At 43.4% G+C, this 12,422-nt stretch overlaps 1 protein-coding gene across 5 annotated transcripts in view; it reads right to left on the bottom strand.

Annotated features, from left to right (window-relative positions):
• Window positions 1-942: 942 nt before the first annotated feature.
• Window positions 943-12,422, bottom strand: part of LOC114864656 (rod cGMP-specific 3',5'-cyclic phosphodiesterase subunit alpha-like) — a 17,999-nt gene continuing 6,519 nt past the window's right edge. For 4 of the 5 annotated variants that reach the window (XM_055512602.1, XM_055512603.1, XM_055512604.1 and 1 more), the window contains 14 exons: window positions 11,375-11,524; window positions 10,821-10,964; window positions 10,263-10,328; window positions 9,977-10,123; window positions 9,495-9,602; window positions 9,180-9,289; window positions 8,448-8,535; window positions 8,157-8,257; window positions 7,742-7,849; window positions 7,610-7,673; window positions 6,133-6,207; window positions 4,871-4,954; window positions 4,470-4,626; window positions 943-1,949 (listed from right to left, as the gene is read on the bottom strand). In XM_055512602.1, the coding sequence (XP_055368577.1) occupies window positions 1,753-1,949; window positions 4,470-4,626; window positions 4,871-4,954; window positions 6,133-6,207; window positions 7,610-7,673; window positions 7,742-7,849; window positions 8,157-8,257; window positions 8,448-8,535; window positions 9,180-9,289; window positions 9,495-9,602; window positions 9,977-10,123; window positions 10,263-10,328; window positions 10,821-10,964; window positions 11,375-11,524 (1,599 nt within the window). In that variant the 3' untranslated portion in view covers window positions 943-1,752. Of the gene's footprint in view, window positions 1,950-3,820; window positions 4,379-4,469; window positions 4,627-4,870; window positions 4,955-6,132; window positions 6,208-7,609; window positions 7,674-7,741; window positions 7,850-8,156; window positions 8,258-8,447; window positions 8,536-9,179; window positions 9,290-9,494; window positions 9,603-9,976; window positions 10,124-10,262; window positions 10,329-10,820; window positions 10,965-11,374; window positions 11,525-12,422 lie in introns of those variants that run through there. The other variant, XM_029165572.3, reaches the window with a different exon arrangement.

The following is a 12,422-nucleotide window of genomic DNA, read 5'->3' as shown; positions in this document are numbered from 1 at the left end:
GATTCTGCTGCAGTCGACAGGGCGGAGCGGCCCGGTCGGCACCAAAAGTGGACTGAGGCAAAACAAACACGACCAGAACAAGGGGACGGGAAGCGAGCACGTTTCTCCCACTCGTGACCAAACGGTTCTAAGTGTTTCTGTTGGCAAACGTCCGTCCGAGCGTAGACGCGTGCGCTGGGATTTCTACAGTGGCTGCTGTTGTGCCTGTGAGGTGCCTCCTTTGTTCCAGAGGTGAATGGCACCAAACGACCACATTTGTCATCATGGCAAGCCTTAAAAATCAATCGGTGGGGGGTGAAGCTAGCTTTTATTATTACACTTTCAGACTCCTTTCCAATCCAGTGTGGTTTATTATGAGATAATTACTGACGTAATTAAAACCTTTAATAGCCATATTATTAAAAGCTATATACATATATATGAATATATATTTGTGTGTTTGTGTAGATATCTAGATGATTATATACTTTCTTATAGAAAACGTTGATGTTGACCATTCTCCTCAGTGTTTTGAGAACACGTTGACATATTTCAACATAATGCCGCTGTCCGCTTGGTCTAGGTTTTAGGTCGATGGGCAACGAATCCAAAAAGAAAAAAAAAAACAAACACTTCCAAAGGGAAAACCCCTCTTCAGAATGCAATACCTTTCTTTCCACTCTTCATTTCAGCAAAATGGGAAATGGCAAGAAAGCCATAGACCTCGAAAGGCAAGTTGACCAAATCCAAAATGACGACTCCAGCTTCACAGGTTGTGGCTCACTAGCGGCTGAGAGACGACACGTTTTGGGCAGTGGCGTCAGATTGCGTTTCCGCGGCCCAGTGGAACCCCGTCTGTCTGAGTCACCTGCTGTTTCTTTGGTTCTTATTTGTCAGACAGCTCCACATCAAACGATCCCCTACCACTGGCCCCACTCCACTTCTGTGTATGATCTGTAAGTGGTTGTCACGTTTCAGCATCAACAGTTGTTCAGATAACCTGTCAAACTTGATGGCAACAGTGATGTCAAATAGGCAATAGTAGGGACTGCAAACTGTCAAAATCTGCTAAGTGTGAGTGAGTGGATGTTTTTTTTCTGGTGGAAGAGAATATTTTGACATAAGGGCATACATGCTTTTGTTGTTTTTAATTACTATTGATTTAATTGTCTATTTACATCTAATGACTATCAAATTCACAAATGATTTTTTTTTCTTTTTTAACTTAGTTTTTGGTAAAACAAAAATACTGATAGTGAGATTTTATATTTTTACATATGTTGGTTTTATTTTGCGTGTCTTTTTTATTTATATGGCACTTAGTTTGGATGTCTTTAAATTGTGTTTATCCTGAGTTTTGTGTGATTTAATATGTCTTGAGAATGTGGAGACAAAGGCATTTCAGTATTTTTGAATTGTTAAAATCTAGTTTCATAGAAGCGGAAGTATCTGATGTTAAATTATATTTTAATTCATGTAAATAGTTTAAAACAGAAGACTATGGCTTCCTTTTAAACTGAATACATTTCTCTTCAGAGATTGTTTACATTATGAAACTGTAGAGACGTTCTCCTCATATACTGTATAAAGTACATATATTCATTGATTTGCCTCCAACAAATAAAAACCTAATGAACAGCAATGTTTGCACCACTTGTTTTACTGGAATGATAAATAGTTGACCCTCAAATTACAGTTACTTATGATATGGAATAATTAACTCAGCTTCTCCCAGCAACATTCTGACTAATGGTGTCAGCGTCTGAACAAACGTTAGAATCCGTTAAATATCTCATTACGGCCATTTGTGAAGCGTACCTCTGGTGACTGTTCGTGGAGCTCGGAGTTGAAGCAGGAGGAGGACGACTGGGGCTCCGTCAGCCTCTTCCTGTCCTGCCGTCCTCGGCTGCTGTCTGTGGGGCAGTCGTGACTGCAGCAAACAGCTGCTCTGCAGTGCAGCAGACACCACGCTGTCATCCGACACCATGTGGGCAACGTATTGGGAAACATTATGGAGACACGAGCATCTGGAGCACATGCTTTTGGAATAACCAATAACACTATGCAAATGTTTGATGATCAATAAAGACCACTGAGAAGTTAACAAAAAACAACAGCTCACAAATAATTAAGACAGACTCACTCTCAACTCAGGCTCAAACCGGGATTTGAAGGTTGTACTACGTTATGACACCCTTTTCAACACATACTATTCTAAGGCTTATTCTGGCCAAATACTATACTGTACTGACATTGATAGTGTAGTGGGTCATCTGTTAAACAGCGAGACACATTAAACTAACAAAGGTACATTAATAAATGGTTTCAGAGGCATTTAAGCAGTTCTGCACAGATGCTGGATATTGTTTGAATTCTAGCTTAAGCCTCTTAACTATTCTCATGAGAGGCACTGATCCAGGCTCCACAGACGTCACACCTGCTGGGACTAATGTGATATAGCTAGTTTTTCTGCATGTATTAAAGAAAGGTGAGGAACGACATAATGAAAAGGTCGAATCAATGTGTTCTAGTGAGGTCACATGTCCCATTGTTTCATGTTACGCTAAAACCTCTTTGTCTTTGACAAAGGGCAAATCCCTTTCTCTAAAACATTCTGCATTAACACAGCTGCTGATATAAAGCAGTTGTACTCATCTAAAGTTATTTAGCTGATTCTATTTCTATCTATAAAAACGGATTATGCATTGGTTTGTCTGCATAGCTTCCTCTTCTACAGTTTTTTAGGAAGCTTCTACTGTGATGCACAGTAGATGTAGGATAAGTCCATTTGTCTAAGCTTTTGCCAGAGATGTCGTTTAGTCCCAGCACAAAGCTGGGACCAAACGCCCGAGTGAACTAGTCAAGCGACGTCCTCTGCTTGGAAACTGCAGCCGAACCATGCACAGTTGTCCTATAAATAGCCCTGCATCGCTCTCCCGCTGTGGCTTGCAGGCTGGCAGCTCTGCAGTCACGACGAGGCTGAGGCTTCGTCCTGCAGGCTCGCTCGCTGTACTGCAGCTGCTGCTCTGCCGCTCCCGTCCTCTAACAGTCACGGGGCGTCCCTGCGTCAGAGCCGCTCTACAAGCTCCAGCGATCATCACAACCGTATACGGCAAATCCGTAGAGCTCCCAACATGCACTTACGTCATGGGGACTTACGTCACAGCCCGCTGACGTCACACTGAGATAATGCATCTGTGCTATTATTATAATATACAGCGTGGGTGGGGAATGATGAATTTAGCCCATGTTGTACCCCCTGCTGAGGCTCTGTGGGTAATCAGGCTTCATTATGCTGCTCTGGCGTCATGTGTTTTGTAACAGTGTTATGTATGGCTCTAGGTGGAGGAATTAACTAGTGTGTGCAGCTGGCACATTTTTACAGTGTCAGCACTTGTGCAAGTGCGTGTCGGCCCGTTATCCGTGTTTCTTACATTTATGTCGCTGCCAATTCTCAATGTTGTTCAGAAAAATGTAGATATTTAATAAAGAAAATAGAGTAACCTAATCTATGCACATTTCTCAACCTTGATTCTGATGTGCAGCCTGAAAACCTCTGTGCTAACAACAAACACCTTCACAGGCTTTTTTCTGAATCTCATGGTTTAAAGAGAGAAAAACCTGAATAAACTAAACTGTCAATGAGCTCAGTAACACACGGACACCAGTGTTTGGAGTATGAGTGTTTCTAATGAACCACATATTCACAGATTAACATCAGCAAATTGCATACAAACGGGTCGGATGTCTACTGATTTTCATTACTGCCGAGCCTGAACATTAAAGATCATGTGGGAAGACTGTTTGTAAAGCCATGGAGTAGACTAAGCAGAGTAACTACAGGTTTTATAACAGGCCCTTTTATTTGAAGACACATTTACTTTACATTCTGACAGTTTGAGACCAGGTAGTGATGAAAAGCACTCATAGTTAAGAGCTTAAGCTAAAAACAAACGTGATTTAACCATTCCATCTATAAAATAGACAAAAAAATACCATATTTAATTTTCAGGGCAGCCTACGCAACAGTAAGCTCATTATACAGTCACTGGCCACTTTATTAGGCACATCTGTCCAGCTGAATTCAGCATCTCTCTAATGTTCTAATCACTCACATTTTAAATTGAAGCTGTCAGATCATAATTCTATATTGTTGTTTGCCAATACTTGTCAAGAGACAGACGAGAATAAGTGCGGATGGAAAGTAGAAGAAAAAAAAAGTAATGCAGCCGCAGAAGTAAACTGAAATTTTCAGCTGAGGTCTCAAAATCCCACCACCACAACAGGAACCTCCTTTGAGGATTTCCAGGGCTGGACCACCGTGGAGCAAGCGCCGTGCTGCTATTGTAGATGCTCTAGCTGAGACTGCAAGTCTTTGAATTTGACTGGGCTGCACTCGCTGCAGAAGGAAGGAAAAACAGGATGGAAGGAAGGACAGGAGTGAGGAGGAGCGCTTTGTTGCGGCCCCTTTCTCTCAGACATCGTCCTACCTCGTCTGGCAGCTGCTGCCTCCTCCTTGGCTTTGTTGGCCGCCTCCATCGCTGCCACTTTGGCCTCGTGCTGCTCCTTCAGGGCATTCCACTCCTTCCTGTTGTTCATCAGGCGCTCCAGCATGGGGGTGATCTCCACGTGGAAACGACTAAACTCCTGGAGCAGGAGTGAGCAGAACCAACACAAATCTAACCCATTAAATACAGTGTAGTTACGTTATGCAACGTTATACATCTGAACCACTTTCAATAGCAGCTTAAGATACGACCTAAAATAAACAGCCACAGTATAAACACACAGATACTGCAGAATTTAAACTTAGTGTCATGTCATTTACTACATCTTCATGCAGGACTTTGTTTCATTTAGGGGGAACAGGAGCTTGTGTGTGATTACTGACCTTGTACACAAAAGAGCAGACGAAGTCGATGAAGCCACACTGCAGCTTTGGAAGCTCGTCGGCTTTATTTCTGTCCATCATGGGCTTGAAAAGAAGCAGAAAAGCCTTAAATGTGCATCGGCTATGTTAAACTAAACACAAGGAGGTCAAGCTGCTGGATTATTCAGGAAACATGTCATCAGGGTTCAAGAGTCTAAACGTCAGCGCACCCCCGATAAATAAAGGGCAAATCCACGTAAGCTCATGTTAGCGTCGGGTCAACCTGCTCTTAGATCCGATCACCTTTGCTCCTGCCTGCATGAGCCGCACACACAAAGCTGCTGGGAAGGTTCACGATGGCTGGACATTTCCTAAAACTACTGCTTTAGTGTCGTGGCCTCTGCAAAGGCTTTTCCTGTGTTTCTATTTGACATCAGCAAGTCAGCAAATATAAAGTGATAAAAAAAAAATCTAAGTTTTCCCCGCTGACACACATGCCATTAAATCAGAGCGTGAGGAGAGGGTGTGGGATGGTGCTTCTCACACTTCGAGCGTTTCAAGGACACAGGGGAATGAAACTGAGCGAAGGGAGACAGAGAGGTGGAGGCGGGGGAGGCGGGGGAGGCGGGCGGGCGGCTGGGTGAGGGCCGTAGTGGCCGCTCTCTGTGTCACTGCTCCACATAATGGCCTCCACGGCAGTCGACGCTGCAGGGAACCAGCCGCTCTTTTCATTTCGCCCTCTAACTGTGGTTCTGTCTCTTGTTCCGTGTCTCTCTCATCTCGTCATTCCAGCTCTTCTGCCTAAATTGAAGCCCTAAGGTACAGTGAAGCTTGTACTGACCTAATTCCCATGATTCCTGTCCACCCACCAAATCCCCTCTCACCTCCTCTCAAACTCACTTGGAACTCTTTTTACTGGTGCTAAAAAAAACTTAGCAACATCCGAAATCAGGCCCAGAATTGATTTGATTGTTCTAAAAGTAACTAAATCTAATTGAATTATCCTGAACCTTCTCAAAGTGGAAAATGAGACTAATGGGAACTGTCCTATTCCTTACTATCACACAGCTGCAAGTTAAAAATTAAATTACTCACATAGACCAGATATTTTAGCAATGTTGAGCTTCTGCACAAAAGAGCTAACGATAATTCACATTAAACTAAGTTTGATGAACATTTAGTTGCTTTTCGTGTACGTTTCACATTAGTTCAGGCTTTAATCCTTCGTCAGGGTCAACCATAGAAAACAGGTAGTGCCACAGTCTTTCTCTCTTTATCCTCACAATGGGTTGCTGCTCCAGGACCGTCCTCTCCAGGTCTCCCTGCTCCCAGAACTCTGCAGCTACAGACAGCGCCACCTACAGGTGAAACCAAGAACAGAAAGATTCACGCTTCGTAAAGCTGCTGCTGCACCACATATGCAGACGTGACTGCCATGAACTAGCGTCTTATTTACTGCTGAGGAGTCAGGTTCAGACATCATCTTAAAAGCATTTCAACCATCACAAACCCAAAAAGGAGCCTTGAGATCTGATGAATAATATGCGAGTTGTGCATTCAGGACAGAAACCTCATTTTAAAATGAGTTAGTCATCAAGGCAGTTTGGGATGAAGTGTGTGTGGGAAGCAGAACGGAGTGAAATAAATCTGTAAGAATGAAGAATGGTGGAGCTTAGGCTTCACAGGGTTTGTCTATGAACTGACTTTATCCATACAAATTAAAAGATTCCTCATCCGATCGGCTCAAATCACAAAGTAAAACCACAATAGACTCGTTTAAAGCATCCTCCCCACTACCCTGACCTGTATGTACAACTCTGAGGCCTCAGCTCCTGGGACCAAAACTGGAACCTAGAGGGTTTCACTTCACTGCTGAGCTTCCAGGATGAACGCCTTTAAACGGAGGGCGCTGACTCACCAGGTGCAGACAAAGGTGAATCAAACCAGCAAAAGGTGGAATCTGCTAATTGGCAGAAGTTGTTCGGAAGTGTTTATGCCTGAACCAGCATAACAAATTACAAGGTGATAATTCTTTGTGTTGCTCTCCTGTATATCTGGCTCATAATGCAGACACAGGACAAAACATAAATCACAGCATTAATTACAGTCTAATGTTATTTACCAACTGTAATTGTAAACAGAGTGATGATGGAGCCTGGAGGTGGAGGTGAGGGATTGCTTGTGCGGAGGGCTGGTGGTTTAGATGATGCATTACCCTGCCCACTGGATAATACATAAAATACATAAAATACCAAGCCGGATCCCAGTAAGCATAAAGTATTATAGTTTTACTCCTGAATTATTTCAAGGACCAGTAATAGCTCAACCGTTTCTACTTTCATTATGGCCACATAGTCTCCAGTTACTAAAGCAGGTGTTACATGTGTTACTGCTGCAGACAAATGAAGGTAAAAATGGCCTCAGCCGCGTGTCACCCAGCGACACTGCTTTCTTTTGCTGTTATACGCCTGCATGTGGACGCTGGGATTGCATACCTGAGGCTGCCAGGCGGCCGTGAGGTGAGTCCAGAGCAGCAGGAATCACTGCTGAATGCTTCTGAGAGAATAGGGAGCGCTGACAAAATGTCATTGGCAGCCTACTCCATCATCGGTGCCCCTCTCGCGGGGGCTCAGCAGGAGTGTGTGTGCAAGAGCGTGTCTCTTTATTGTGAGCGGCTGGATGTTAGCGAGTGTGGAGCCACTTTAGAACCATCACTGTGAAGTATCAAAAGAACCGTGGAGAGCTCCCACAGCAGCGTACCTTGCTCTGAATCTCCCACGGCTTAGCGATGGCAGACAGGTCGCACGCCGTCATCATCATGGCCCTGGAAACATGACACAACAGATGAGTGTGACGCTGTGGTGACGACGCCCTCATGCAGCGCGTGCCTACATCACGATCTCTTTGCGTGTGGTCTCCAGCATCATGTATTTGGTCCAGTCGTTCCAGTTCTCATACGTCTTAGACTGGTCCACAATCTTCTGGAACATTGTCCGTTTTCTGCATAGAAACAAAACACAAGACCGTTACTATAGATTCAGACTGAATCAGGGACTGCACCTGTCAAGATTCAGTCACAGAACACACACGTGGTCTACGCAGTTTATGTATTATAAAAACACACATCTGCCCACATCACCAGAAGTCAAAGTTGCCTTTGAAATCATACCTTTTTTATGTTTGCATGAAGCCAAACAAACTAAATGAACAGCTCTTTATTGGGAGTATGTTCTGCCTTCCTCTTTTTAAACAGGTTGTTTCAGTCATTCCTTTTACACAGACTAAATTGGCTTGCTTTGGTACTGACTTGAAGTAAAGAGCCAAGTCGGTGGCGATGATGGCGACGTCCATGAGGTGGATGACGACTTCGTGCTGACGCCGGTTCAGATTCTGATAAATGTTCAATGACTGAAACACAAATCAGAGTCAGAGTCACCTGAAGTAACAATGTGACGAGGTGGCATCGTCATCTGCATATTAAATGAGTGTAACAAGCAACAGAGGACTGAAAAGTCAAAGTCATGTACAGACTGTTTTTATAGTCACATTTAGCCACAGGTGTTCTGCACATGAATGCTGACGTGTGTACTCAACATACTTCATCCCTCAGCAGAGTCTTTGAAAACTCCAGATGGTGCCGCTCCAAGATGGAGGAGCCATGAAGCTTCGCCAGAGGATTACCAGACCTGCAAACACACGCCGATAAATCATGCATGTTAAACCCCGGGTGGGACCGGCCTGGCGGTCAGTGGCTAATGGCAGCGCTCATTAGCTCATCCATCAGCAGGTGGAGCAGAGCAGCTGGAGGTGGATCTGGTCAATATCAGCTCATTGATGTTCTCGGTGTGTGACGTTACCGTCGCCTAAAGAGCTGAGATCAGCTACTCTGTACATGAGGAGTGGCTGCTGTCACACGGAGTTAAAGAGCCGGGTTCAAGACATGTAACTGAAACACACTGAGAATCAGGTCATGACATCAGTCATAGGAGTTGCTTTCTTATTTTTTGATCCCAATATGTGCAGCTAGATTTACACATTAACAATAAACTGATCGCTGCATTACATTACACAATTCCAAATACTTATAAAGTAACTTTTGCCAGTAAATATTAATAAATCACCATGTACATTTAAATATATAACACTAAATTAAATCATTGGTGTAAATCAAAGTCAAATATCAGCATTTCGAAATACCAGGTATGTCTCTGTGTACGAGTTCCCTGTAAAGGTCAGCGAGACAGAATCGACTGTTTCTGTCACTTTTCAGTTGATTAAACAACATGGTGCAGCCCCCTCCTCCTCCGTCTCCCCTCCCTGTAGCTCTTACTTCATCTGGTAGAGGTTGTTGGTGCCTCTGTGGTCGATATCGTGGCAGAAGCCGGCCGTCACCATGGCCATACACTCCAGGTCTGTGTAGTAACGCTTCAGGTCACCTGTCTGAACACGCACACGCATGAGAGGGTTGATCAGACAGGCTGCAGCGCGACACAGGCACACACACTGAACACTTCTTACTGCTTATATAGAAGGAAGGCAAGAGGAGGGTTTACTTTTAATGGGAGGAGGAAGAAAAGGATGAGTGATGAGGAGAAAGGAAAGAAACACAGCTTTACAGGAGGTGAAGGCTTGGGCGGAGACGCACCATCAGGAGGGTGAACATGGTCTGGCCCACGTTGAAGCCGTGCCTCCAGTTGTGGTACGTGATCTTCCTGTAGCCTTTACTGAGAGAATACATGAACCTCACCAGGACCTGCAGACCAGACACAGCTCAGCACGCGCTTCCTGTCATGTGACAGGAAGCTTCACTGGACAATAATTTAACTTCTCTCATGGACCACTTTTATTATTAGCAGTAATTATTGTATGAATGTGATGGAATCCTCTACAGACGTCTCTGTATGAGTGGTTTGTATCTAAAGACCACAGTTTCAAAGGAGTCTCTAGATGCTAAATGCAGACACCACTAACTATTTAACAACATTCCGTCTCCATGGAAACCATCAGTATCTCTTCTATCATTTCAGCCATTGCTCTGCTCAAGTTAATCCATTTGCTGTCTTTTGTTTTCTACTGGTTCCAACTTCAGTGTTGAGCATTTTAGGCCTGAACTCATTGGGTCATTACCTCTCTGGGGATGTGAAACTTATCCACCACTTTAAGTTCGTAGTACATCCTGATGCCACACTTCACCAGGTCCAGTTCGCTGTGGTCAAAGTCACAGAAATGAAACTCCAGAATCTCAGCTTTCTTGGCGTTGGGCAGGACCTCAGTCTGTGGACAGAGGTTAATAATCTGCATTAATTATTTAATTCATGCATGTGGTTCTTTGTGCTTTAGTTACGGTTGAGTCGATAGTGAAGGTACTTCACAGAGACTTTCAGAACCTCAAGCTGGAAGGCTGATGGTTTACCAGAATCTCCTGGAGCTCCTCCTCCTCGCACTCATCCGGTTCCTTCCCCCATCGCTCTCTGGTGTTCTGAGGAGACACAAATCATCAGTCAGCCCACTCTTGAGCTCAGGTCAACCCAGGTCGTCTCTCTGCTGTTTTCCACCGTCCACGAACAAATCACCTCAGAAAGTCCGACATCTTCATCTTATACGCTGCGCAGCTCCTGTTTATATCATCCACATCAACCAGCTGCTCGGACACTGTGGAGCTCTGCTCCCCATGTGTAGCATCACTAATTTTCCTCCATTTACCCACAAACATATTCTGCATCAAAACCTAAACTGCATTTCATTGCCCTGTACTTGTACATGTGTAATGAGGATAAAGTTGAATCTAATCCAATCCTGATGACATCACATTTTGACAAACCTTTTTTTTCTTCTATATGTTGACATTTATGACACGAAATATGCTGTTGCATTGATGAAGAAAATTCAACATCAACATGAATAGCACAAAAATACTTGGGATCATCTAACCAACAACTGAATCGTGTGATAGAGAACCAGGTCCACTGACCAGAATCTTCTGGATTTCATCCTTGCGACACTTGACGTGGTACAGCACCATGTCTTGGAAGATGTCCTTCCTGTTCTCCAGCTTGTTCATCTTGTCGTAGGTGTCGGTGTTCAGCACTGACCAACCCAAAAACTGGGTGAGAGACTAGACACGGGTTGTGAGAAGAGGGAAAGATGAAATGGGAAACAAAAAAACAACAACTGATGTTTCTATGATGTGTGATCATTTCTATGCTTATTACAGGTACTTTTGTTCCTGTCAAAAGTATATAATTAGAAATGTTAATATACTTTAATATGCTGTTTAAGCAAATGCATTACCAGCAATTAAATGACATTGTCTAATGTTGTGTAAATGTCACCATTTTTTTCAAAACTACTTTGATGTGAAAGAACGTTTAAGGATTAAACTGTCACATATTTTAACTGAATTCTAAACAGCGAGAAAGGGAAGGTTCAATAAAAAGCCTCCAGGTCCTGTGATAAATAATGCAGATGCTCTGAATGGCCTGAGTGTATTTATAAAGCAATGACTCAGTGATGACACACACACACCTCCATCAGGGTTTCATCCATCTCATCAAAGGGTTTCCCATCCTTCCTGTTATAGAATGTGGCCACACCCACAATTTCTTCTTTCTTGTTGACAATTGGCATAGACAGGACGTTCTTAATGGTCCAGCCGGACTCGTCCAGAGGCTCCGTCTGCACAGACGCACACACACGCACGCACGCGCGCACACACACACACACACACACACACACACACACTTCAAAATGCATTTTACTAGCTATAAATAAAAATAGGCCTTATGTTTACAATAAAGACAACGTAATTACTAACTTAAAAATAAATGTAGAATGTAAAGTTAGTCTCAGGTCCCTTAGGTCTCAGTCTAACCTGATGATGTAAGACCGTAGGCTGCTCAATGAGAAACAACTATTGCTCCACTACTACAAAAACCCCTTCTCCTACTCTGAGCGTCCAAACCTTCCTGTTGAACAGAGACAAACCGCTGACTGAGAGAGACCTACTGCATAAAACAGTAACAAAAGAGCTCCTGCTTCGCTTTGAATGTTGATATGAAAATCTGTTCAGACTAATTTCCAAGACTATTGAAAGGTCTGAACAGGGACAATGGTTGAGGAAGGAAGCTTTGCAGCCCTCAGGAAACCAATTTAAACTAAGAGCAGAAAATATGGGCCACACCTGTATGTTTTATTCAGTGAGGACTTATTACCTGTGATCTTTGCCTGCTGGTCTCCTGTGGATAATACCAAGCTATCATACAGCTAAATTAGTTTTGTGATACATCTACAAATGTTCTCAAGCAAGTGTTTCCATAATGCTTATTAAGGATAATGAGCTAAACTGTTATCTTCCTACTTAATGATAATTAGCAAAAGTTTTATTTTCTTCTCTCTCTAGTCTTTTACGCAGCTACTAGATGCAGCCTTCAGCATTTTGCTGTGAACACATCAACCGGAGCCTCTTACTCGTTACAGTCATCAGTATAAAAGAGCCAGTCTGACGTCTGTGATTTATAAAGTTATTATGTAGAAACTACCCAGTTTTAATGAAGAACAGTTCTCTAAAGCACCA

The sequence above is a fragment of the Betta splendens genome, chromosome 10 (assembly GCF_900634795.4).
Source record: "Betta splendens chromosome 10, fBetSpl5.4, whole genome shotgun sequence".
Taxonomy (NCBI): Eukaryota; Metazoa; Chordata; class Actinopteri; order Anabantiformes; family Osphronemidae; genus Betta; species Betta splendens.
This window is presented reverse-complemented; position numbering and strand designations above follow the sequence as displayed.